Source organism: Pteronotus mesoamericanus, unplaced genomic scaffold (genome assembly GCF_021234165.1).
Source record: "Pteronotus mesoamericanus isolate MK-2021 breed Mesoamerican mustached bat unplaced genomic scaffold, CSHL_Meso_final contig_74, whole genome shotgun sequence".
NCBI classification, from domain to species: domain Eukaryota; kingdom Metazoa; phylum Chordata; class Mammalia; order Chiroptera; family Mormoopidae; genus Pteronotus; species Pteronotus mesoamericanus.
Genome location: NW_026555247.1, coordinates 39,892,336 through 39,920,205, shown reverse-complemented (window position 1 = coordinate 39,920,205; position 27,870 = coordinate 39,892,336). Strand labels below are relative to the sequence as shown.

Sequence of the window (27,870 nt, the reverse complement as noted above, 5' to 3'; positions counted from 1 at the left end):
TAACAAATTTGGGTGTCGTGCCAACTTACTCTCTTCCTTAGGGTTATCTGGTTTACTCTCACACACTATTTACTGAAAGCACTGACTGTTCCCTAAGGTTCCGCATTACAGACTTTGCTGTAAAACAAATATCTATGGAAGAGTTTATATGTTTCTTCTAATGACAAAAGATCTTTTTGTGCTAATGCTGCCGTGATAGGGCATGTCTTCTCTGCTTGTTCTTCAACGATGAATTGGCTAAATCACAGGAGTTTTTCTATTTTCACTTCCTGATAACTGTCCCAGTCAGCTTCTTAAGTTTTACATCTTCATTCTTTTCATCTTTATTCTGTACTGTATATAATTTTCTATCTGGGGACATCTTCCTTTGGCATAAAGTATACCTGCATTTCCTCTGGTGAATGTTTGCTGTCCAATTTGGTTTGTGTAAAATATTTTTATTTTGCATTTACTTTTGAAGAATATTTTCATTAGGAATAGAATTTTAAGTGGACAGTTGTTTTTCCTTTAGTATTTTATAGATTTTATTTCATTTTTTCCCTGGCTTTCATAACTTCTGTTGAGCTATTAGCTTTAAGTTACATTGTAACTTCTGAAAATAACCTGGTTCTTTGTTAGCGCAATTTTTTAAATTTATTCATCTTAAGTGGAGTAGAAATTCTTGTTTCTATGGTATGAAGTCTTTCATTATTTTTGAAAATTCTCAGTCTTTATATTTTAAAACTTTGCATCTGTCCAATTTTCTCTCTCCCAGGACTCTAATTAAGCATAAGAATTCTTTGGGTTTCTCATGTTCTCTTCCAGCCTTTTGTTTATGATTTTTTTTTCTGCATATTTCCTTCTGAGATTTTTTTTGCATTCATTAATTATTTATTCAGAGATGTCTAATCTGTAGTTATGCACATTTAATTAGTTCCTAGTGCTTGCTGCTTATATGTGTTGTATGGACCTGCAATTTTTTGACATGAATTCTATCACAAGAAGGAATCTTACCCCACTTCCGATGAATCTGGGCTTATCTTATGATTTACTTCTAATGAACAGGATGCAACACAAGTGACATGCATGACCTCTAGTCTTAGCTCATAAAATTCAGCTTCAACCTGACCCTTCCTACTTGAGATGCTTGCTCTTGGAGCTCAATCACCATTGCTTGAGGCCACATTGAGGAACCTCCTTGTAACTGCCCAGCACACTCCCCAGTGGACATCTGGATCTGAACAACGTTAGCTTCCAGACAAGTGAGCAAGGGTGACTCTGAGGTGCTCCATCCCTGCCTCCATGTCCTTGCAAACACGTGAGAACAACGAATGAGCAAGGACTGCCTAGCTGAATCCGGCCAACTCTGAGCCTTGTCAGAGATGGTGATGATGGTAATATTACTAATACATAATACTACTACTACTAACAGTAATACTTTTTGCTGTTTTACACCACTGTTTCAGATAGAGTCAAAAGGCAAATGGAGCATTGCATTTTTAAGTTCCGATATTCGCATTTGCTCAGTTTTAAAAGTAGTTCCCAGTGTTTTGGCTACATTCTCAATCTTGTCACTTATCTTTCTGATTGTTGTAAGTGCATTTATCTCAAAGTCTGCAGAAGATGACTCTCAGAACTGGTGTCTCTGGGTTTGTTATCACTGTCCACTCTTTCTTCTAGTTGTTCTTCATGGTATCTCACCTTGCTGTGTTCTGATTATTTTTTAATGTGTGATAAACTTTTCATTAAGATAATTTGAGCCCTAAAATGCATATTCCCTTCCTCCTGAGACAATTTATGTTTACCCCCTCCAAGATCCTGCCACTGTAAATTCTGCACTTTGAATTAGAAGGCTGACGGAGTGACTCAGGAGATGAAGGGTATCCTAGTGAATTATAGCACTGAAACTGTGTCTCTAGCCTAAAATAAAAAGACACATATCTTTTGAGAAATAAATGTAATATAAGTTAAGAATTATTTCTTTGTAATTAAAAAATCATAGAGCTTTGAAAATCCATTAATTCTGGAATTAATTTATATGTACATACACTGGAGACACAGAGACGAGCAAGTTATAGTAGGAGCATTCTGGGCTTCATCAGGAGGAGAGGCCACAGTGAAATAAGCAACTATAAAGATAATTTAAGATGGTAAGTGTTGTAACAGAAGTAGTAGGATTCACTAAAACAGTGCTGGGCACTGCTGGGAGGGCTTGGGCCACAAGACTGGGTTGACAGTGGAGGAGTGATCTGCAAAAAGCTGTGGGTAAACGAAAAACCAAGGAAGAGCATACGCACGCAAGGTCTTTAAAAGCAAGGGTGTGTCATGAGAAGCCACGGCTAAGACCGTCCACACTCTCCTATTGGCAGTTGGTATGCATGGATGTGAAAGCTGGACAGTGAAGAAGGCTGGTAGGCAAGAAAGTCAATTCGCTTGGAATCCGATGCCGGAGGAGAGCTCTGTGGACACGCTGAACCAGCAGGAGGATGAACCAGTGGGTCTTTGGGCAAAGTGAGCCTGAGCCACCGTTGGAGGCCAAAATGACAGAGCTGAGGCTGCCTCACTTCACATGTCATGAGAAGACAGGATTCTTTGGAAAGGACAACAATGGCGGGAAAAATCAAAAGCAGTAACAAAAAGAGGAAGACCATGCGTGAGATGGGTGGACTCTATAGGACCGGTCACTGGGGGATATCATGCATTTCCAGAGTCACCAGGAGTCAGAGCAGACACAACAGCACGTAATGACAAATATTATATATATTTGTGTTGTGTGTGTGTGTATACACATACATAGAGAGAGACACACACACACACTCAGAGACACACAGACAGCAAGATCATTTAAAAGTGTAATTATACACTATACCAGCTTAGGAACCCAGTAGCTAGTATTCTGCTTAATAATGTAAATCAGGTTATAAAATATAAAAACACCACCCATGCAAGTCTTGTATTTCCTTAATCATGACTCCATGCTTACTCTTTAAAGCACGTTCTGTTGGTGAGAATTAGTGCTAATGTAAACTGCTCGTCATCCACATGGAGCCTGGGGCTTTAGGTGACAACCACATTTTGCTTTCAACATTTAAATTATATTCTTTCCTCATCTAAGACTATAGAATAATTAAGGTCTAGAGTATATTCAATCAGTGTGCTGAACTCCCCACATCTTAGCCGTTTAGATTTTGAGTTGACCCCAGTTTTCCTTTTGGCAAAGTCTAATACATCCATATAGATAGTCATCCTCCTCATCCTCATTGGCAGGACCCCCTCCAGCCCTTGCTGTCTTTGGCCACCTGGTTACCTTACAAAATGAGGGGCAACTAGAGAACCAGCAGACCAGAGATGACGCCAGTGTTCACAGCGAATGCTGTCGGGCATATCCGAGTGGTGGAGCGCATGACTCATATGAAAACCCCGGCACGTTCTCTTCCATTGAAGAGGGATAGCTATCGGCACGCTAGAAGGTGATTACTCACTCTTCGATGAGCAGGGTACAATATCAGTCTTCCTTTTGTAAACTAAATAGAGGCTTCATCTCAAGAGTAGAGAAATTTTCTCTTAACAATTTTACCACCTTGTTCTTTCCAAACCCTGCCACATAGTTCCTTTCTGGATCAACTGTGCTCTATTGTTCCTCACCTAAGAGTGTCTGCTTTCTGCCTCGAGAACTAAACCTCCCAGCACTTGCTGCTGCGTGGGAACGGCCTGTTCCTCTCAGATGTCAGTCCGCTCCCGTGCGCTTCACTCCACTCCGCCCCTACTTGCACCCACCCCTTCCAAAGCGCGGAGACGCACGCTGGCTCCTCAGTGATGCCAAGACTCGACGTGGACACCGCCGACCCTTCTGCCCTTATCCCTGGCGGCTGAGCGCTGTGGCGCTCTGCTCCAGGGGCCAGACAAGGGGGCTTCCTACTGATTTTAAAGACCATTGAAAGAGTTACCTCTTGCAGAAAATATACGTAGACAACATTGCTGTGTTAATTCTGTCTCTTATTTTCTGTGTTCTGATGCTCTGCCACCTAGGACCTCGCTAAGTCTAGAGGTGCTACCTGCCCCTCCCGCCCCAAGATGGTAAACAGATCACCTGCAAGCACGCTTCTCCTGGGCACACTGGCACATCCAGAGGCCCCACCTCCAACCCCTACGTCATCCGGCCTTCACACACTGGGTCCCCATCCACTTGCCCCTAACCACTCCAGGGCCAGGTAAGCAAGAGCTCGGGGCAGCCCCTGCCGCTATGGCTGCTGAAATTGTTCAGACCCGCCAGTCCTAAGCTGGCTTCACCTGGCTCACCAGTTCCACGGAGAAGGCCTTGCCCACAGTGCCCTGTCTCCCCCTGTCTGACCAACCCTGGTACCTCCCCGTGCCCTGCCCGCCCCTCCCCCATGGCGGCTCTCCTCCCTTAGGGACTGTGAGTAGTGAACTCTCTGTTCAATGGCCATAATCTCATCTGTTGACCTCACAAAACCTGAATCATTAAATCTATTAAAACAATGATATATGTACTCTTAAGTCATTTTTTTTTGTTTATCAGTACTTACTAGGTGCAACATGAAATGTATTTCTCATATTTTCTATGGCTTTCATAAAATATTTTTTTATTTCTGAAGGCTTATGTTTTTACTCACATAGAAATAATATTTTCAAAGGAGACAATGAATCAATGAATACCTTTATGTATTAATCTTTGTACTAAAAAGCTTTTGGTGATGAAATATTACATGGTATTAATATTCAGAAATACATCTACATTGGATCCAGAGGTTTATGGGATAAGCTGAGTCAATCTCTCTGGGGTACAGAAAAAGTGAGAGAGAATTTTCCTTAAAACCAGAACTCATGCGTTGATATGAAGCAAGAAACTGAAATATGTTTAAAATTCTCAACTGGTGAGTGGGTAAAGAATTTGTAGTATATTCATAGCACAATAAAAAAAAACTGAACTTCTCTGTATGAGACACTATGGAAGACTCTATTATGCATTATGCTAAATGGAAGTAGCCAGCATGCATTTAAATGACATCCTGGAAAAAACCCAAAATTATAAGGGACAGAAAATCACATCCATGTTCCCAGGAGCCAGGGGTGGGTGGACAGTTTTGCTCACTTGGTATCCCTCTGGAAATTAGAAATAATTCACAAGTTACTCTTCGCAAAAGGAGATGAATTTAAGACTCCATTCTAGGGCAGGAGTCATAAGCAACCAGAGGACGACATTTTTGTCCACTTTGCAGGGAGAGAGTCTGTTACTGAAGACACAATCTGAGAATTGTCTTTAAATGAAACGGCATAGGGACATTTTAAGGTAGACTATACAGAAAACAAACACTCACGCACACACACTGGTGAGCACAGAACAGAGACTCAGCAGAACTGCACAAATAAAGACCCAAAACAAAACAGAAGCCCCGCTGTTTCAGGTTAAGGTTTTCACCATTTCCATAGTGAAGAGAAGAGAGAAGCACCACAGTAGAACCTCATTGCCATGAAGTTATAGTTTGTCATTTAAAATGATAATTGAAGGTAGCTGCATATTGAAATGCCGCACAGTTCTGATAAGATACTATTCCTAGCTAAAGTTTTCCAACTCACTCCTTCAGGTGGAGCCTTACAGAATAACATGGGTAAGTGGGCTTCACGTAGGAATTCCTCGGGGATCTGGTAGGTAGGAAAGAGGGCTTCCTCGTGGGGGTGTGATTTCATCAAGGGTCGAGGTCACCCTCTGACTTGCCCAGGAAGAAGAAATTTGTTCTGGCCCTGTGAAGCAAGGTTGGAGGAAATCTAAATGAATCTATTGGAATAGAGCTGGGAATTGGCTGCCGAAATGGTATTGTGAGAGCGTTCCTTCTCCTTTTGATTAGACTTTATATTTCAAACAAATTAGTTAATTCCAGCAGAATGGTGGTGCTGCCTAGCTCTCCGCTGAATGAACCAGTTCCTGCCAAGGGCCTTAATAGTAACAGAATGAATGCAAACGCAGTAGCCTCAGAAATGCTACACCCAAGCAGCGAGGGTCCGGAGTGGTAATAGGAAAGCCAAGAGACAGTCAGTGGGGGCCGTTCAATGCCTGCATGACCAATACAGACCCTGATTTGACTTGTTTCTAACACAATCCCTTTACAGAGCAATGGAGTGTGAGTCTTTCAAATGGAACTCTAGAGACGGCCCTTCATTTCACAGACTGCAAGGTTGGAAGGATCCATTGCCTTGGCAAAACTGGATGTTGAATGTTGTGCTTCTCATTTCTCAGGCCTGTGGCTAACTCTGAGCTAGGTGGACAGTTCTGCACGCTGAGCCTGGTGCGCAAGCGGGCGCGCTGATGCCTTCAGCTTGAGAAGTTGTCTGTCTATGCTTCTTTGTTTATTATCGCGTGTGTGGCCTGATGGGTAATTTCTCTTTAAAATAGAAAACCCTAGTATCTTTTAAGTTCAGAGACTGCCTTAAATTAAAAAACAGAAGACCACAAGGGGTCTAATTCATAGCCACGGCGACTCTCGCTACGTGCTTGCTGCGTGCTTACTGCTTGGCAGGTGCTGTGATCATTTCCTTACACGTGCACCAGACCGTTTAATTCTAAAACAGCCCCATGGACCAGGAAAACTTAATCTCCAGTTTCCAGATGAGGAAACTGATGAGAGGCATAAAGTATCACACACAGGGGAATTTTTAACCCAGACTGGTTTGCCTGTGATCGCATATTCTGGCCTAAAACCACGTCATTACATGACCTTAATGCGAGAAGTGTATAATGCCATAATGCCAAATTTGGTCAGCTATAAAGGCTTTTTTTCCCCCCATTCTAGTTCTTTTCCTGAAGGAATAGATTATCTAAATTATATTACAACAAAAATAGCATATAAGCCAGAACTTCACATCTCTCTCCACTGATTTTTATCTCTTTGATTCTGGCAATCATTCCTTGATTTAATGGCTATTACTAAAGTTTGGAAACTTTCTGAAGGGGAATTAAAAAAACCTAAAAGGAAGGCCAAACTGTCATTGAGATCCCTATAGGCCAATTAATGAAAAGCAATTCACACTAAAGTATGTGTGGGTTCAATAAAAATGTATTGAACTTTAAAGTTAATGGAGCAAAAATTAAGATCAGAGCCTTCGTTTCTTGATAAGAACACTTTCCTGTGAAATAACTAAGTCATTTAATTAATGTTTTATCCTAGGGGAAAAATATTAGTCCCAGTATTATAGTAGCAAGACATTTACCAAATTAAACACAGAAATAAAAGGCACTAAGTTCCTGAAAGGCTTTGTCTTAGCATCACTTCTTTGGAATCACAGAAAACATGTATATAGATGTATTATTTTTAAACACCACAGATATCCCTACTGCAAAGTGTTAAGGGAGGAACACTTTCTTACCCCCCGTAACATGCAACTCAAACTCAATTGAACATTATGATTTAAATTTTTGTGATTTCAAAAACTCCATTTCTTCTCCAGGGTGCTTTCAATCATTTGCCAATTGCCTGATAAGAATTAGAGAAACAGAGATAGCTAAAATATAATCCCTGTCCTCAGTGAGCCCAGAGGGTACTTGGAAAGACAGACCAACCAAGGATTAGAATATAATGTAGGAATTGTACAATAACAGGAAGATATTCATTTAGTGAGTGGGTACTGAAATCACAGGAGGGTCATATGGTTTAATAGGTTATGTTTGTAATTTAAAAAATAAAATAATGCTAACTCCAGCTCTCAACAGCTTAACATAACCAAGATTTCTTTCTCACTGAAGCTTCTCTGATGGAAGTCGGGGCCAATCAGCAGGACAGCTGGATTCCGAACCATAGGCTGCTGCAATCCCGTGGCTCACACATCGTACCACCAGGCCATGGCAGTTGCCATAGCAGGCACAGGGCTGGGAAGTGCTCCAACAGGCATGTTCGGGAATGAATTGTGCACCCCGCTCCCCAATTCATGTATTGTAGCCTCAGCCCCCAATGTGGCTGCATGTGGAGATAGGGCATTTCTGGAGCTAATCAGGCTAAATGAGGTCATAAAGGTGGGGCTCTGAGCCACTAGGGTTAGCGTCCTTATGAGAAGAGCGGCCATAAAGGCTTAACACTTCTCCCCTTTCCCCCATGTGAGGACGCAGTGGAAAGTCTGCAAGCCAGGCAAAGAGCGCTCGCAGGGAGCCTTTTCAGCCGGCACCATGTTCTTGGGCTTTTGAGCCTCCAGAGCTGTGAGACAGCGCGCACTTACACTTCTGCTGCTGAAGCCACCCGGTCTGCGGCATTTTGTTAGGGCAGTCCCCACGGACGAATGCCAGGCATTTAAACACTTCAGCACAGAGGGAATGCACGTTACTTCTTCCATGAGTGGCCCCGTGCGCGGAGCAGTGTCTCACGTGGCCCCAGCTGTCTGCGAGGGGCAGTAAGTAGGTGGACTCTGACAGGCGTGGCGGCTCTGCCCCTGTCCCGGCTGCGGGCCAGCCAGGATGCCTTTCCACCCTGCTTTCTACACACTGCCGTCCTTCCCGAAGGGGGATGAACTCAAAAGCAATCCACCCCGCCACTGAGTGTAGCTCCAAGTCCGGAACCTTGGTGAGGTGCAATAGTGTCTACACCAGTCCAGACATGATCTAAAGAGAAATTTTCCGTCTCCGCCCACCCCGACCTAATGGGGAATGAATGAAGAGGATCAGAAAGACGACCATCAAAGCAAATGCTCCCCTTCAAGCAAAGAAGGAATGGGAGACACGGCAGGCAGGACTGGCCCTCACCATTTTGAACGTGGTTTGCTAGAGAGGACGAGGCTCCTTACTCTGCTGGTTAATGTTGATCCTGGACTGCCTTCTGCTCTTGGGGAGGAACTGGCTTGTCTTTTACCCTGCTGGGCTCTGCTCTCTGCCCCCTGGGAAGATTCTCTATCCTGCTTCTCGGCCATATCTGAAGTGGGCGTTGGGCAAGTATTCCCCTTGAGGCTTAGCACATTTCTCTGCCCTGCAATGTGTATGTGAGGGATCTGATTATTTTCGAGTCTTAAAAAGTCATAAACACTTCAGGGCTTATGTTTTTTTGCCCTCTGTAGAAGTCTGCCAATATACTTTCCGGTGGTAGTATATTTAATTCCAGTTGAGTCCATGGACCAAAGGCAACATGGCCTTTTTGGAGTGTTTTTGAACACATGCTCCTGAGAGTTGCGGTAATATTTCTCCTTCCCTGAAACTCTTTCTTTTCATTTACAGTTGCTATCTTGACTTTATCAAGTTGTGTAGGAGCACATTCAGTTCTTTACCACGGGTCATTTTTATCTAATTAAAAGATTACACCAGGCACCATACCCTTAAACTGCTTTTCGCCTGGTCATGCTTTAATCAGTCCAAAGGACACTTAATCTGCTTTTTTTTTTTTTTCTTTCCTTGAAGCTGGTTTAACTTGCTCTTGTCACTTAATGATTTTCTTATTTTTTTCTCCTACTCTTTGGTAACTCAACCTATTTATCCTTTCCAGTTTGACAAGGTTTTGAATTTTGCAAATCCCTTTCTTTTTTGCTTGCATGTTCTCAGTTTGTTGTTGTTACGGTTGTTAAGAAAAATCACTATATCCGTTTCCCAGGGTCCTGCCTCTTCACCTTCCTACCCCAGAGCACAGGATTCCAATTTTTCCACATCCTCCTCAACATTTAGTATTTTCTGTTTTATTTTGATAGTAGCCCTCCTGATGGATGTGAGGTGGTATCTCATTGCAGTTCTGATTAGCATTTCCCAAAGGATTAGTGACATTGAGCATCTTTTCATGTACTTATGGACCTTTTGAATCTTTTCTTTGGAGAAATGTCTACTTAAGTCTTTTCCTCATTTTTTAATTGGGCTGTTTGTTTTTTGGCTGCTGAGTTTTAGAAATTCACTAGGTAGTCTAAATATTAATTCCTTATCTGATATGCTATTTGTAAATACTTCCTCCCATCCTGTAAGTTGCCTTTTTGCTGCCGATATTGTCGTTGGATGCACAAATTCTTTACATTTTCATTAAGTTCAGTTAATCTACTTTTTCTATTGTTGCTTGTGCCTTTGCTGTCATATCCAAGAAATCTCTGACAGAGCCCACGTTGTGAAGCTTTTATCCCATTTCTTCTTAGAGTTTTATAGCCGTAGGTATTGCTTTTAGGTCTTTCATCCATTTTGAGTTAGTTTTTGCATATGGTGATATTTAATGGGCCAACTTCCTTCTTTTGCATGTGGACATACTTTTTCCAGCGCCATTTTTCTGAAAGGACTATGCTTTCCCCGTTGAATGGTCTCAGCATCTTTGTCAAAAATCAATTAACTATATATGTAAAGCTCTTTACTTTTTAAAGATGTATTTTTAAGTTTAAAATTTTACATATAACAACATCCAGCCCTTGTCCTATACAGTTATCTGGGTTTTGACAAATGTATAGAATTTCGTATCTGCCACCATGAAATCAAGATAAAGAGTTCCATTATCCGCCGAATTTCCCTTGTGTTGTGGTTTTGTAGTCAATTCCTCCCCATACCTCACCCTTAGGCAATTGTTGGCCTATTTTCTCTGTCTGTAGTTTTCCTTTTTCCAGAATTTAATGTAATTGGGGCCACAGAGTCTGTTGTCTTGGATCTGGCTTCTTTCTCTTGGAACAATGCATTTGCAATACATCCAACCCATTGTGTGTATCAGTCATTTGCTCCTTCTCACTGCTGACTAGCACTCTATTTACGGACTCACCGTAACTTGCTTATCCACTCAACGAAGGACATTTGGTTTGTCTAGTTTTTGGCTATGATGATAAAATTATTGTGAACATTCATGTACAGGATTTTTTAATGAGCATATATTTTTATTTTTACTGACAAAATACCTAGGAGCAGGATTGCTGGGTTATATGTTAAGTGTATGTGTTTAAGTTTATTTAAAAAATGCTAAAATTGTACTCCAAAATGGCTATCCCACCAAAATTATGTGAGAGTTCCATTTGCTATACATCCTTGTCAGTACTTGGTATTGTCATATTTTTCTTTTTAATTTTAGCTATTCTAATAGGTATATAGTTGTATCTCCTTGTTGTTTTAATTTACATTTCCCTAGTGACTAATGAGGTTTGACATCCTTGTGATTATTGGCCAATCATATATCTTTTTTGGCAAGTGTCTGCTCAAATCTTTTGCCTATTTTTAAAACTGGGTGGTATTTTTTTTTTATTGTTGAGTTTTGAAGTTCTTTATATATTTAGGATACAAGTACTTAGTTGAATATGTGACTTCCAAATAATTTTTCTAGATCTGTGTCTTGTTTCTTCATTCCCTTAAAAATGTCTTTGGCAGAGACAAGTTTTAAATTTTGATACAGTCTAATTTGTCTTTTTTTTTTTAAATTATGCTTTGATATCACATTTAATAACTTTCCCTCTCACCTTTCATTTTAACTAACTGGTCATGAATTAGAGAAGAAAGAATTTCTCCCTGCATTTGTGAACAAAAAAGGTTTAGGGATAAATTAAGCAGACCTATAACATCATAGAATCCTTGATTGCAGCGCATATGGTTGCTTTCATTAGCCATCATCCTATAGAAATCGTATCATAATATTTCAGCACTGTTTTACATTTCCAACTGTTAAAAATATGTAACCAGGTTTTTTCCAGACTTCTAAGAAGAGATGGTATTATCAAAGTTGTTAGTAAGACATGTATTTTAAGCACCGGTTTTGTTATATTAAGCTTTGTGCTGAATAGGGAAGTTCAACAATATGTGTTGAACAATAACTTTATAAAAGGGATTTTGGGCTCAATTGAATTCTGTTACTCAGGCATTTGAACTCATCCTGATGTTTGCTTCCAATATTTAAGAGATGACATAAACTGAAAATGCCCCATCAGCAGGTAAAAAGTAGTTTTGTCTTTCACAGGATAAAATGGTACATTAATCATGAATCCTATGACTTCTTCTGCAGGTATGTTTCTCTGTTTTGACTTTTTTAGCAAATAAGCTCACATGGCAAATTGTTTTCTTTTTTATGCTCTTAAAATGCAAATGTACCATCATTCTAGTAATGGAGCGGTTGTGCTCTAAACTGGCGGGCGACTGTGAATTCATCTCCCTCCCACCACGCTCCCTGGAGGGAGACCCCAGCTGCGCGATTGCTGGTCCTTACTCTCCTTGGTCCTCGCTCTGGGCACGGACTTGCTGAGGCTCACGGTGTGTGACTGCGATTGTGAGGCTGTGTGAACTGTGTTCCTCTGTGAAGAATGATCTAGATCTAGGCCTACTGTTCATGTTTATATTTTAGCATTAGAGTAGAATTTAACAATGCAATTGAATAAACCTATCAGTGAAATAAAGTATTTTGATATATGCAATTTTATTACTTTATAGTACATGCAGTAAATATAAAAAAGTGGCTAAAAACTGCTACCAAATGATGTACCTGTGCAAAGAGCTCCTATGTCTATGCAACAAGCATGGGTGAGACCTTCCGCCCTTAGCTCCCTTTAACCAGAGTGAGGTGGTCGGGAATTTATAAAATAGATGCACAAAAAATGGTCACTAGCCCAGTTATTAATGGGCAACCCTCCCGCCCCAAAATTCAGTGAAGGAAAACATACAAGGGAACAGTATACACAAGGACAAGCCTGCAATCATAAAAAGAAACAAAAGACAAAAAACAATGAAATATCAAAGTCCTCTATCAAAACAGAAATGTCTTAAATCATCATTTTAATGTTTGTGGCCATGCGGTCATGAAGAGCATTCTTTGCACATCAGAGGACGTGTGAGTTGACACATTTCCTTGAAAGCAATTTACTATATTGTGAAGAGCCTTGAAACTGTTAACTTCCTTTGACCCAACGATTCTTCATTAAAAAGGTTGTGCTAAGAAAATAATCAGAGCGCTGCACATCTTCTCCCAGATGGTTGGTGTGGCTTTATTTATTAATAGTTGGATCTGGAAACATCTTAATGTTCCATTAATGATGGCGCAGCCATATGTTCAGATATTATACAGCTATTAGAAACTTGATTTTTAAATGACTCAGAGATTACTTCTCAATTTAATATTAAGTGACATTATAGGATATCTTTAGTTATATTGATTTTGAAATATATTGGAAAGATTACACCAACATATTAAAAGTAGCTATGTCAAGACGGAGAAGCGACTTTAAGCTTTTCTTTACAACCTCTCTTCCGAAAGTTTGTATTCAGTTTTTAATCAGACAATATAAGATATTAAAAACATCTCAGTACGAACAATAATGGAGATTTACAAAGAAAAATTTTAAAGTTCAAAACCTGCCTAGCTCATGAAAACAGATTTCTGACCTTCCTGTACTTCAGAATAAAGAGCCGGTTGTATCCCGCAGCTTGAAGGCCCTACCCGCAGAACGCTCGTGGCTCGCCCATCTCCCTGAAGAAGGGTTTTATCACAAAAGTAGCAAACGATCACGGCCAAACATCCAAATAATATGAAAAATAGAATGTAAGAATACTAAAGCCTCTCCTTTCTTTATCCACATTGTTTTTTTTTTTGTTTTTTGTTTTGTTTTTTTTTTACTTTCAAAGCATTGGGGTATAATTTGCATATAACAGTACCAATATTTAGCAAATGGTTCCATTTTTTTTTGACACACACCAGGATACAGGGCATTTTTCACCCCCTCCCCAATTTCACACGCTTCCCTGTGCCATCCATTCTCTCCCAATCCCCAAACGAAGGCAACCACTGATCTGCTTGCTGTCACTATAAATTAGTTTTGCTGCTGCATAATTTTCTGCAAATGGAGTCAGGCATACTGCTTAGAATAATGGGTTTGAGATTCATCCATGCTGTATGTCGTTGGTAGGTACAGTATTCTGTGGTACAACTATTCCTAAAGCTATCGACTCATAATGGATTGATGGCCGTTTGGATTGTTTCCACTTTTTGACTGTTACAAGTAAAGCTGCCTTGACCCTCCAGGTACAAGTATTTATATGTTGTTTTTGGATGGCTGGTGGGTAAATATCTAGTAGTAAAAGTGCTCTGCCATATGGTATACGTAAAAAAATGCCAAACTGTTAATGGAAGTGATGTTCCATTTCATTCACATCAGCGTTGAGACAGGGTCAGAGTTGCTCCATCTCCGCTCGACATTCTCAGCTGTTTTACTGTTGTTGTTGTTGTTGTTGTTGTTTTGTTGGGGAAAGGATGGATTGGTGTCTCTTTGTGGTTTTAATCTACATTTCTTTGTGATGAATGATGTTGAGCATCTTTTCTTGAGCATATTGTCTATCAGTATATCTTGTAACCTGTCCAAATTTTTGTGCTTGAGAAATCATGGCCTGTTTGAAGGTTACAAACATATTTTGTTTCTCCTGTAAGTTTTATAATTTCAGCTTATATTACCTAGTTCTATACCCATATTATTTTGGGAATTATTTTGGGGGGTATGGTGAAGTGTATTGGTCAGCTTTAGTTGCTGTAACAAAATACCATACACAGGATGGCTTAAAGAACAGAAATTTATTTGCTCACAATTCTGGAGGCTAGAAGTCCAAGATCAAGGTGTCAGGTTAGTTGGTTTCCGGTACAGACTCTCTTCCTGACTTGTACAATAGATGGCCATCTTCTCCCTGTGTCCTCACGTGGCAGGAGAGAGAGAGAGAATAGCTTTCTGGTGTCTTTTCTTATAAGGTCATTAATCCCTTCAGGAGGGTCCTATCTTTATGACCTCATTTAAACTGCATTATCTTCCAAAGGCCCCATCATGAAATACCATCATATTTAGGGTTAAAGCTTCATTAAGAATTTTGAGGAGCTGAACACAATTCAGGGCATATCAGAGAGATAAGGGCTGAAGTTCATGTTTCACCCTGTGGGTACCCAGTCACTCCAGCATTGCTGTTTCTTTTCCATATGGAATATCCTCAGCATATATTTAAAGTTAAATTGGCTCTATAGGCAGGTATCTGATTTTGAACTCTTCATTCTTTCCCATTGATTGTTAGGCCTACCCTTACATCAACACCATACTGTCTGGATGATTGCAGCTTTATAGCAAATCTTAAAATCAGGTAGTGGAAATCCATCAGATACGTTCTTTTCCAAATTGTTTGAGCTATTCTAGGTCTTTTGAGGTCTTATATATATTTTAGACTCAACTTGTCATTTACTTCAGAAAAGTCAGTGGGAATTTTTATTGTGAACACAATGAATCTATAATTGATTTGGAGAGGATTTTCATCTTAACAATACAGGGTCTTCAAATTCATGAAGGTGGCACATATCTCCATTTAGATTGGTCTCCTTTAATTTCTCTCAGCCTTATTTTATAGTTTTCAATGTACAGTTCTATTACATTTTTTGTTAAATCAACCTATATATTATATAGTATTTTGATGACATTATATAGTATTTTGATGACATGATGACATTTGTAAACTTGAGGCATTTACAAATTTCTCCCTTCCAATTATTCATAGATTACATATAAAATAAAATTGATTTTTTATATATTGATCTTATATCCTGAAATCTTGCTAAATTCACTTTTAATTTTCAGTAGCTTTTGGCTGAGATTACTTTAGATTTTTCCCTTAATATTTTAACAGTAAAGAAGTTTGATTTTCAATACAGTACAGTCTGATTTCTCCAGAGGCAATAATACTGGAATGTAAACTCATTCTAAAGAATTGCACATGGTAAATTAGAGATTTCTTGTGTATCTGTTGATTCTTCAATGAAATAGGCACCTCCTAACTCATAAATCTTGTTCCAAGCACCCGTTAGTAAAGAGACAGCCACTCAGTTTTGCCCCGTGTCTGTGCTCTGATGCCTTCTTGTACCCTTCCATTCTCCCCTGGTCTCAGATTCCTGACTCAGGATGGAGACATCAACTTCTGATTCCAGACATTGAATCTGCAATGATCTCTCCAGCACTTGAATGCAAGCTTCTCCCAAGCGCTACTGTTTGGCTTCTCTCTCATCACCTTTCCCATGTTTTGGCCAAGGCAGAGTCCTTTATGAAGGGAGTTCTTCCTCCCTAAGTAGAAGCTGCATTCAGAAACTAGAAAAAGGCACATTATATAAATTCCGACATAGAGTAGGTAATCATGATTCTTCAGTGCCCACTATGTGACAGTACCGTGTTACAGGCTTCTTTGTATTCACTAACTCACTCAACTTCTCCACACACATCTAGGAGGCAGAGATTAGAATTCTCCTGATGGAAAGAAGAGAACTGAAGGCCAGGGGGTCCAATGGTGCAAGCTCAATGATTAGTAAGTGACAGAGCTGTGATGTCAATCTAGTGCTTCCTGATTCCCAGGACATACAGGCGTGTGGGTGTCAACATTGTTTCTAGACATTGAGATATTTGATTTTTAAGAAGTTTTTTCAGGCAATCAAACAAAATATTACCTTCTAAACCAAGAAAAAAAAAAACCCAAGCAAAAATAAAAACCAAACGGAAAAACCTTGAGAATTAAGGACTTTGTCTATACTGATATAGTTATATTTTTTCATGTATCTTAAAACTGTTAAAAATCATAAAGATCAGAAAGAAACAATTAATATTGAATGTCAGATAAGCCAAATTGCACATCAAGCAATTTGATGTTTTGGTTGAGAATATCAGTTTTAAAACCTGTGGAGATCACTATGGTCTCCCTAACAAAATTTTAAGGAACAAGGTAAAAAAAAACTAATGCAGATGGGTATAAATGGAATGAGATTTCTTTATAACCATGCTAAAAAAAATAATTACTTGTTTTTTAAGATCCTGAGATGCCTACTGAAATGAGGAAACAGGCAAGATAGTTAAATTGTTCCACATAAAAACAGGAAAACAGGCGCACCCAGGAGAAAGATCCAGGCAAAGGCACCTCGGAGGTAGTGTTGCTAAGTGATGAAGAATAAACTCTCTCTTTTTATATACACATACACTAAGTTTTAAGGCCAGTGAAACTGTGTCATAAATTGTGTCCATGAACCTCTAACCTTCAAAACTATATGATTTTTCATAGTTATATAATTTTTAAAATAGTGCATGTGTCTAAAAATGTTCATTTTCTTATAAGAATTTTTGTTCCTTAACACTTATCTAGAATGTGATTACAATTACACTGCCGATATCTAGGCAGAAAGAGCTAGACAGCTGAGTGAACTCAGCCACTAGGTAAATACAGGATTGGAGGTTTTCAGGGAAATCAATGTGGTAGAGACTTTAATGTTACCTTAGTGCAAAATAGCTCCAGACTCATATAATTACTTCTGCTCAGGTCTTCTTCCTTTTCCCTTAAGATATTAAAAGACATCTGGCCTGGCCCTAGATGGATATTATTAGAAGCTGACTTTGAATAAGTACTTAGGAGTTTTGTAAGAAGAAACTTCCATAATTAAAATTGCTATACCAAGTGCAACAAAACTTTGCTGTAATTACCTTATAATACCACACATTCCTTATCAGAATGTAAGAAGTCACATTTCCCATGTGAACACTGATACATTAAACATCTCTCACGCAGAATCCCCAAACCTAGGTCTTGTGTTGGATACATGATAACACCACCACACAGGCGTCGTAGCGTAAGACAGTACGCTATGTAAGACCAACTAATGAGTTGGTCGAAGCTCCTGTCAAAACCGTGTCTGTGAATAATGATTGGGAGGCAAGCCCTCATTTCAGACATTTGTGGATTCCAGCCATATGCCATGATCAAGAAACTGATGTGTTTGCCTTGGCATACCAAGTTTACAATCTGAGTTACCCATTCCATAAATGATGGATTCGCCAACATGTGTTCAGTTATTCTGAATTAATATTTATACTTACTGATGGTATTAGCCTAAATACTTGGATAAATAGGTGTTCGTTAGCTTATTTCAAACCTACAAAGTAATATTTAAACAGTTTTATGTAAAACGGTCTTCCAAAGTTGTATGCTTATAAAACACAAACTAATGCCAACAACACCGTGTTGAATTTTATGGGAATCTTAGTGTACTAAAAATATACTAAAATATAATACTGCAATAGTATTGCAAACTATATATTGCATGATTCAAATAATTATGAAACTGGTTTGATGTCAACCTAAGAGACAAATTATTTTGAATGGGGTAATTAACCTAACCATAGAATTGACACAAATTTTTTTAATTATAAACTAGACTCTTTATGTATTGGGTGAATTGTACCTTTTATAAACACAATGGGCATCCTGGGGACCGGCGGAGGGAGCCTTTCCCTCAGGAGTCTGCCTGCCACACACCCGCCTACACTTGGTCGCTGCACATAGCACTTACCTCCCCGACTCAAAGGTGAACCACGTGGAGTCCCGCCCGTATCTCCTCAGGGAGCTGAGAGGCCACATCACCAGCTTGACCTTGGCATTGTGGATATCCCAGAGATAGATATTCTCATGAGTGATTTGCATTGTGCATTCGCCATAAATATCCAGATTTGGGGTCGGCATCAGGTACACATTGAACCGCTCTGCAAGGAGGCAAAGAACGGAGAGAAGAGGTGTGACCACGGCAGCCCCAGGTTAGCCCGGCCGCCCCGGCACAGCCTTCAGAAAGCGGGGCCGTGTCCCTGGGGACATCGGTGTACGCGGGAGAACACGGCTTTCTTTCCCTGTGGTGTATGAAAGGAGGGGTTAATTAAAGTATCCTTAATCATGAATTATTCACTCACTCATTCTACAACTTTTTTTGTTGCCTGCATTCTCTATGGTGGAGATTAAATGGTTACATTGTACGCTGGAGACAGAAGGGTAAAGAGCTAAGTGGGTTTTAGCCCAAACAGTGCTTACCGTCTGCTTCTTCACATATCGTCAGTGGGTATCATAGACAGTCCCTGAGAGGAGTGCCTCATTCCATTTAAGCGAGAATTTACTCCTTTTCACCTTTGTGGTGTGAAGTATCCAATGCACACTCAGACTGGCTCTCAAAGCGCATTGTAGCCTCCGTCAAGCTCAGCATATGATAACGGCAGGTATTTGTTACTGCCCTCTGCAGAACTATAGTGGTTGTTTTGGTAAGCAAAAATAAAACTATATAACTGCTTTCATTCCTGAATACTTTGTAGTCGAAACTCTGATAATCAGGCAATCATTCCGAACCAGGCTTTACAACTTTTTGTATATCTTAAAGGCTGCCACAAAATTCTGCAGCCTTTAACCCCCATTTAAATGCATTACAGGCACTTTATTTTGAAAAATGGGGTTAGTTTGTAAGTTCCAGGAAGTAAAGATCATGGGATGACCTTCAAAGTGCCCTATGAAATATCCCAGATTCTGAGCACCATAGTCTTGGTCTAAAGTAAGTGATCAATAATTGTTGGTTAACTGTATGAATGAAATAGATATCACTGTAATAAATATGGGTTGCAAGACTTCAGGAATTATAAACAAATAATGAGTCATGATAACAAACGTTTTAAGAACTACTGGCGGAGAAGCCTTGGTGAGGTTGCATTTAGTTGTGGGGCGTGCGGTACAGGCAGTGCTTTTGAATGAATGACTGAAAGACACAGCTGTGCGGCTGCAGGTGGCGAAGGACTGGCAGGGGAGAAACATGCCCTCACCTTTCCGAGTGCCTCGCTTGCAAACACTGCCCGCCTGCCTGCACTGAGCTGGCACTGTCTGGGTGACAAAGAATCTTTTTGGGGGCAGGTAGTTTGCAAAATAAAGATTTATTGATGCAAAAAACCAAAAATCAGATTCCAGATGGGTTAAATCTAATTTAGCCATGACAGCTTGAAATTTAGTAACCATATGAACAATATTTATAATCAAGTGTCTAGATATTTTTGACTGAAATAATCTAATGGTTTCATTTTTTTTCACTTAGATTATTGACCTGTAAAAGTAGTATGTATGTGATTTCACATTCATTTCCTAAAGACAAAATGAGATAAATTCCATAGCTGAAAAATGAAGAAAAAGCACTGTCCTATTAATTATCTTCAATAAGAGACATACGTATATATTTCATACATTCTAAAATTCTTACAGGAAACCAAGTATGGTATCAACATTTAGCATTAAACATATATATCACTCACATTGCCACCACAATTCCCACACCAATGGGGTTACAAGAAGTGAATTCAAGGGGCATGATCTCATGTAAGAGTGTAAATGAAACTTGGACCAAGCAGAGTGACTCCGGAATACAGATAATGTCTAAAAAACAGCCTTCTTTCCTTTGGTCAAGACCCTTTGGGTGAAGGTCAGCTTTTACATTTGGGACTAATGATGTGTTGGTGGCATCTGTCATGTATAAAGAAAATACTGCTATGAAAGCAGAAAGTAAAACATCCTTTGAATTCCTTCTTTTCCATCAATTCCAGAGTCTGAAGATAGCACCCGAAGAATCATTGCCAAAATGCCAAGAAATAACAACACTTCTTCCAAAGTATTGAAATAAATGAACATCATTCATCAATTTTACTGTTGCTTCAGGCCTCATTGACCCTTGATATTCACACCGACAGTTTGATATTTGAAAAAAAGAAAACAGATGTAAAAATATAATCTGGACATTGAGCGCCCTTCACGTGGATGGCACGAGAAACATTACATATAACCCGCAGAAGCCTGCAAGAAACACACGCTTACAGAGATGTCTGTGAGCTCTAACGTGAGCAGATAAAACCTAGCAATAATGAAGAGGGAAAGAGTACAGTCATCAAGGTGGACACAGGAGGAAGCTGGAAAATAATACTTAGGTGAACTTAATGAGACTCCGCAATAGAGGGCTCTAGATATTTACAAGCAAATACAAAGTGATTGAATGACTTGCCCCAAAGGAGTTCTTCCAAAGCCAGTGCCAGGCAACCTAATGCAGGTGAAATGGACCTGTGGTGCCCTTCCCCAGTCAGCCTTCAAATTTCCCAGTCCTCACACACTTTGTTACCTAGCAACTCAAGTTAACCTTTTCCTGCCATGGTTCAGAATGCTCCGATCTTCCTTTCAATGCTACTGCTTGCATCTTATGAAAAAATTACCCTAAAATATTTCATTTTCAATTTTTGAATGTTCAAATCCATCTTTCCCTAATGACTAATTTCCAAGGATTTGAGAGTTGATTAAAAACAAGACTAATGTCGTCGAGCAGAAAACTGGTCGCACACAGATGAGAGCAACACATCAATTATCTAGTAAATAACACTTCTTTGTAGTCCATCACAGGGCAGGAGGAAAGCTTCTGCACTTGCTATGTGTGAATGACTGATTTAGACCCTTAGTAATGTAGAACATGCTGTTTTCCTTGAATTCGCCATGGTTTCCATTGGAAAAACCATTTCAATATGGCATAGTTAAAACTGGCTCTGCTAAAATGACTTTTATGTTAAATAAATAAAATGACTTTCATTTATTTTTGTGAAATAATTTTATCAGAACTCTCTTTTAAACATTTCTCTAATCATGTCACTTTCTTATTTATGAACTCTATTTTGTTTTTATTACCCAGAGAACCAGGTTTCGGGTTTTCTGCGCATCAAAATTATCTAAAGCGTTTGTTCAAACAAAGAGGGCTGGGTATCCTCACCTGCTGCAGTCTTTGATATTGTAGGTAGGTCTAGGCTGGGGTCAAACAATTTATATTTCCACTGTTCCCGGGGAACAGAGCTGCCGAGGCAATGGGGGCTACACCTGGAGAACTGTTGATCTGTGAAATTCATCTTAGAATGTTGCCAAGAAGTAGTAGCATAAGAGAAACCATGAGGAATGCTTCTGAAAAGTGATGCTATGTTCCAGGAGAACAGCACTTTCATTCAAAACTGTTCTCTTATTTCTGCTCAGATAAATTAATCTCATCTTAGTTGACTCATGACTATTTGGCAAGATATGCCAATGGGACAAAAGAAGGAAGAGAGGCATAGGAAGAAAGGAGGTATATGACAGTGCACAATTCATTGAGATATGTATGTTCCAATTACTTTCTTTTAAGATAATCAACAACAACAACAAAAAACACTGTTAAGGAGCACTAAACAACACAGATCCATGTATCTAAAACAAGTTGAAGACATAGTGCTCTAAACAGAGATAATATTCTAAAACATGAATAACAATTCTAATAATATGAAGGGTTGGGAAGACTGCTGAATGTGTGAATACATAAATTTTTGAAGGGTTATGTAAAAATACATTAGACTAAAATATATTCACACATTTAAACTATAGAATTCTAGAGCAAAATTATTCCAAACATATTGTCCATAAAAATTATATTTTGGTAAAACTTCGGTTCACATAGTGGCTGATATATGAGAAAATATAATTTTGTTTTAAATGGCCAAAACAGTAACAAGGTAGAATATTTATTAAACTAATGTCCCACAAAGATGCTTACTATTACTGAATCTGCAGTTAGATTTACAAGAACATTTTTACACCAGGACTGCATTAAGAGATCCAGTGGAATAGACTGTGTCTCCCAAGGCCGGGACACAGGGTTAGAGTCACAGCCACAAGCATGGTCTCCAGGGAACTACTAAACAAGATTCAGTCAAATTGAATTGGACAAGGTCTGGCAAGAAAGGGTAGTAGACTCAGGAGAAATGGCCCGGGAAAAGGAACAGTGAAACCCCAGGCTACGTGTGGGAGACTGGCTGGGTCATCAGCCCCGAGAAGGACCAGTGCCTTCCTTTCTCAGCTCCTGAGACTAAATGGATCAAGGACAGTGATGAGGTGGAGCCTGGCGGGTGGAGGAAAGTGGGGCACGTCGCTGCAGCAGGAAGCAGAGGATCCGAGGGGGGGTTTCTGACAGGAAGCAAAACCACCAACCAGGGAGTGGGAATAAGCAAAAGAAAAAGGGGCAATGAGCTCTTCAGCCATTATCTTGATTCTGGATTCACCGTTTCTGAACTATATTGAATACTGCAACCATGAACCTGGTTTGCACCTTCATTTATTTAGCCCTCTCTTAATTTCTCTCAGTGATATTTACTTTTCAGGGCAGAGGTAGGGTTATATATGGTTAGGGTTAAAGTATGATAAATTATACTTTATATAATTTAATCTCTGAGTATATGATTTTTCGATGATGTCATACATGATGTTTTTATATTTCATTTTGCAAATGTTTTTGCTTATTGCTAATGTGTATAAATATATATATTATAACACATAACATACATATGCACACATTTTTGCATGTTAACTTTTTATTTTACAACATCTCTGAATTTACTTAGTTTTAGTTGTTTTCTTATAAATTGCTTAGGATTTTCCAGGTACACAATCCTGGCTTATTCTTTTTTTTTTACTAATTTTTATTTTTTTTCTTGTCATATTACACAAATTAGGACTTTAAGTAGAACAGAATATTGAATAGAAGTGGAGAGGATATCTTTGCTTATTTCCAGTCATATGAGGATAGCATTCAGTATTTTACCTTCAAGAATGCTATTTTTAGAGTGCTATTTTTCATTGATGCACTTCATCAGTTTTGAGAAAGTCCTCTTTACTCCTAGGGTTTTGAGAGCTGTTTCCATAAATGCATGTTGTTTTTTAAAAACTGGGTGGCTTCAAACAACAGAAATTTAGTATCTCTGGCTCTGGAAGCCTGAAGTCTGAAACTGAGGCGTTGCTGGGGCTGAGCTCTCTAGAAGGCTCCAAAGGGAGAAACTTCCTGGTCTCTTCCAGCTTCTGTGTTTGCTGGAACCCAGGTAAATAGTTGAGAAGCCACATGGGAATGCTGCTTTGGTTCTGAAGAAAGGCTATAATCACTTTTAGGCTAAAAGTAGGAATTCCTGCCAACTCTGGTTCATTCGCTTGCGGAGACACCAGGTCCTAGACAGCACCAAACCCTCAGCTCTGACTCGGCATGAACCAGATGGCAATCTGAGGCCTCTCTTCCACTTTCTTCCAGATGGTGATCACTTGCACCAGTTTCAAACTGGACATACGCTCTGAGTCCCCTTCTAACTATCACTGCAGGAAGTTCCTACACATGAGTTGCTTTCTGGTTATGATGCTACTTTCCCTATTAATATTTAATATGGAATACTTCTTTCCTAGAATTGGTGTTCTATCTTGTTAATCCTTTATAAATAATCATGATTGTAACTATGATTCTAAGGTTACTGTAGGCTATCTTAAATACTACTGAAAGATGGGAAGATTCTGGAGGTTGTAAGAATTTAAAGTTTAAAATGTGTACATAATACACACTTTGTTGTGGCAGTGTTATCTGAAGACTAAGCCTGTGTGTGTGTGTGCTTGTGTTTGCTTAATTTTTCCCTGTACCATGTGAGAGTCTGTCAATATAAAAGTAACTGAGAATGTCAGAAAAAAATGATTATAGCAAAAAACTAATCAATAGCTACTTATATTTCAGCAACACATATTACCCCTTTAAAAATTATTTGCACAAATGTTCCTTCTTAGCTAGTCTCTGAGTAAATAAGATCAAGTTGTCTGAAGAGTCAGAGACATGGCAGAAAAAAAATAGCAATTTCAATGTCAAAAAAATGCGGTGGTCACGGCTGAACAGTGAGTCTTTCCATAATGATAGGGTGCCAGTAGATCACCCTGAGCCACCATCGTGTGATTTATTACATCAGTTCTGCACACGTGTACCTCATTGTGCAGGAGACATTTTAAATGAAACCCAAGCAGATTATTAATAAAATAGTAAAATAATATTTCTGATGAAGAGTCAATTATATATTTTAATACTAAAATGCTTTAAGGAAAAAACTGTAATGACAAATATTTCATAAAAGATTCATTCCAATTTGTACATATTAATGACTTCAAGCATGCAGCAGGGAGGATTTTAAGACGTGCTGTGCTTGAAGATTCTGGAATGGTGACTGGCAGTCATAAAAGGGCAGCTTCGACATTTCAGGTCTCCTCTCAAGTGTATTCAGGAAGCATTTTTTGATTTCTTTGTGTTTACTTATGTTTAAAGACACTTGCGTTGTTTCAATTGAGCGAAGCATGAGAGTTCATCTTTATGTCACATGATCTCACTTCACCACCATCGAAGCCCCATGAACGTATTAGTTCGTTCTCCCGCTGCAGTGAGAAAGCTGAAACTAGAAGCGAGGAACTCGTCTGTGAGGGGGGTCTGCGGGGAGGGGCCTGCGTTTCCCTTGTGGCCCCGACCATGACTTGGCAGGCCAGGCCGCATTGGCTGGTGCCTTTGACGTAGCCCTGGCATTGAATTCTGTGTTTGTCCTATCCTGCACAAATTATATTTAAAAATTCCCTTTATATGCTAGGCAAATGACTTTGACGTTATTACCAAGTTAGATACAAAAATTATAATAACTCAAAGGAGTGTATTATCCATTTGGATGGAAATCACATCCAACTCCCAAATTAAAATAAAAGCGCACAGTTCACCCTGAACAGCCGTACAATAATGCCACCTCTCAGAGGCCTCATTTCGTGGCATTCTTCGCATTTCTTTTCTGTTGTTCTTGACAAATAGTATCAGAAACCGTTTTTTTCTTTTTCTTTTTCTTAAAGTGAGCAGCCTATTGAACAGCATGGCCGTGGACTCTGCACCGAGGACTGAGAGTCAAGAGAGTAGATGGGAAGCTGCAAGAGAAAGAGGCAGCGAGGAAAGGAGCCACGGAGCCGCCTCCATGACCTGAGAACTATCAGCGCTGGCAGTGTTTGGAGCCCGTGGGTGTTCATGATCAATTAGTGCAGAAAACTTGCTTTTCAGTTTAGCAACAAAGAGAAGGTAATGCTTTTGAATGGACTACGAGACAGTGATGGTTCTTAGAACACTATTAGTCATGACCAGATCATAACCAACAAGTGCTACTGTGGTGCACATCTACCTGTTCTGCCTAAGTGATAAACCACACATCATTCCAGAATGTCTCTGTAATAACCAGTGCCAAGCTTTGCCAATAGATATTGTCGACCTTTTCAAACACTAGCCATCCAAAATTAGCAACGTTGAAACGTTTCTATTTTCATGCCACTAGATCACCTGGTGGTGATGGCAATTATTTTTTAAAAATGGAGAAAAAGGAGTTTCATTTCATTGCTCTGATTTCATTATTTACAGATGCTAGTCGGGGGCCTGCAACATAAATCCTTGAGAGATACCAGAGATGCCTGTTAAATTACAGGACAGTGTAGGAAGTGAACTTAGGAAGTAACCTCTGGGTGTCACATGAACCTCAATTTTATACATCCTGAGATTGCATCCGCTGTACTGTTACCTATACCGCCTCCTCACCCCTACCCAAATTCATAATATTGAGGCACTAACCCTCCGAAGTGATAGTATTTGAAGGTGGAGTCTTTGGAAATAAATTCAGAAGGGGTCATAAGGGTGGGGCTCTTGTAATGGGATTAGTGCCCCTGTAAGAAGAAACACTAGAGCGTGCGCGCTCTCTCTCAGTCACGTGGGATCACAGCAGGAAGGTGGTTATAAGCCAAAAAAGGCCAACCCTCCTGGCACCTTAGTCTTGGACTTCTAGCCTCTAGAACGGTGAGAAACAAATTCTTTTTGTCCAAACCACCCAGTCTATGGTATTTTTGTTATAGCATTCTAAGCTAAGGCATTCATTTAGGGAATTAGCCAAATTCCCTAAAACCAATTGATAAATGACATGATAAGCCAAATTTATTACTATAGACTCTAACATCCCAGAATTCTCAAAGGAAAAAAAATGTAAGAATGTTGTACATTCAAAACCTTATATATGGCGAGTTAAGTTATTAGTTATTTGTTTAGATAAATAGCCATGCCACAAAGGAAGAAGTCAGGAGGCTCTAGTTGCTATGCAATCTTGGCTAAATCTCTTAAACAGCTCAGCTCGATCAGTTTATTTTCTTTGAAACATGACTGGTCTGAAACATTCCTGGGCTCCATCCTTTTCAGCCTTTGAGCCCTATGACTATGAGCGGACTTCACAGTGACAGAAGGCCACTGCCACTTACCATTCTGTTCTCGCTGCACACCTGCCGCCAGAAGGTCAGGCTCCCCAAGGGTGATGTCATTCAGCCTGGTCCCCAGACACTCCATGCAGAGATGCTTGCACCACTCCTCGGCCTCCAGCTCTGAAACAGACCACATCGTCGGCGTCAGGCAGTGCTGTGCAGGGGTAGAGGGGAGGGGTGCTTCCTGGCCCCTGGCGCCGGGGAATCAGTCAACATTAAAAGTCTCCCCCCAGAAAACCAAGGAGCTATATTCAAGAAGTAAAAACAACAACAACAACAACAACAAAAACCCAACAATCATTTCCCGTTGCTTGACATTATATTTTAAGATGATTTTAAATTATTTCAACGTATGTCAACTTATTCACAAATAATAACAAATGGCATGTTTGTTTCCCATCTGGTATATTTTAGATTGATTTGATGTTTGAAGGGAAATTCCTTAGAAAAATTAGTTAAATATAAAAGGAAAATATATAATAAATAGTTGAAAGTGTCAGACTAGATTAAGCAAGGGAATGTTTTGCTAAATGTGACAGGTTTGTGTGGGTTGAAGTTCTGGCCTGAATTCAGTCTGAATGTCAATGGGTCATAGTTCAGCAGGAAATTGTGACAGTTTGTTTTTTTCCCTATAAACATCAGAAGTGAGATCTCTTTACTTAAAAAAAAAAAAATTTGGGATAGACTATTAAAAGTATGATTCCTCTTTAGCAAATGCCAATTATCTAAGACACTGATTAGATTCACTCTTTTTAGTTCTGTAACATCTCAGATTCTTTATTTTTTAGATATATTTTAATTATTTATTGATTGATTTTGTTTTGAGAGAGAAAGATGAGAGAGAGAGAGAGAAAGAGAGAGAGAATGATTTGTTGTTCCACTTTGTATGCATTCATTGGTTGCTTCTCGTATGTGTCCTGATGGGGGATAGAATCTGCAACCTTGGCATATCGGGATGATGCTCTAACCAACTAAACTAGCCGGCCAGGGACACTTCATCTTCT

The 27,870-nt window shown here is 39.5% G+C and overlaps 1 protein-coding gene across 1 annotated transcript in view; it reads right to left on the bottom strand.

Moving 5' to 3' along the window:
- The window catches only part of DOK6 (docking protein 6), a 228,901-nt gene that overhangs the window by 66,073 nt on the left and 134,958 nt on the right, over nt 1–27,870 (bottom strand). The window contains exons 4-5 of the mRNA XM_054583889.1: nt 26,867–26,986; nt 18,246–18,435 (exon numbers count right to left, since the gene is read on the bottom strand). Coding sequence (XP_054439864.1) covers nt 18,246–18,435; nt 26,867–26,986 — 310 coding nt within the window. The remainder of the gene's footprint in view (nt 1–18,245; nt 18,436–26,866; nt 26,987–27,870) is intronic.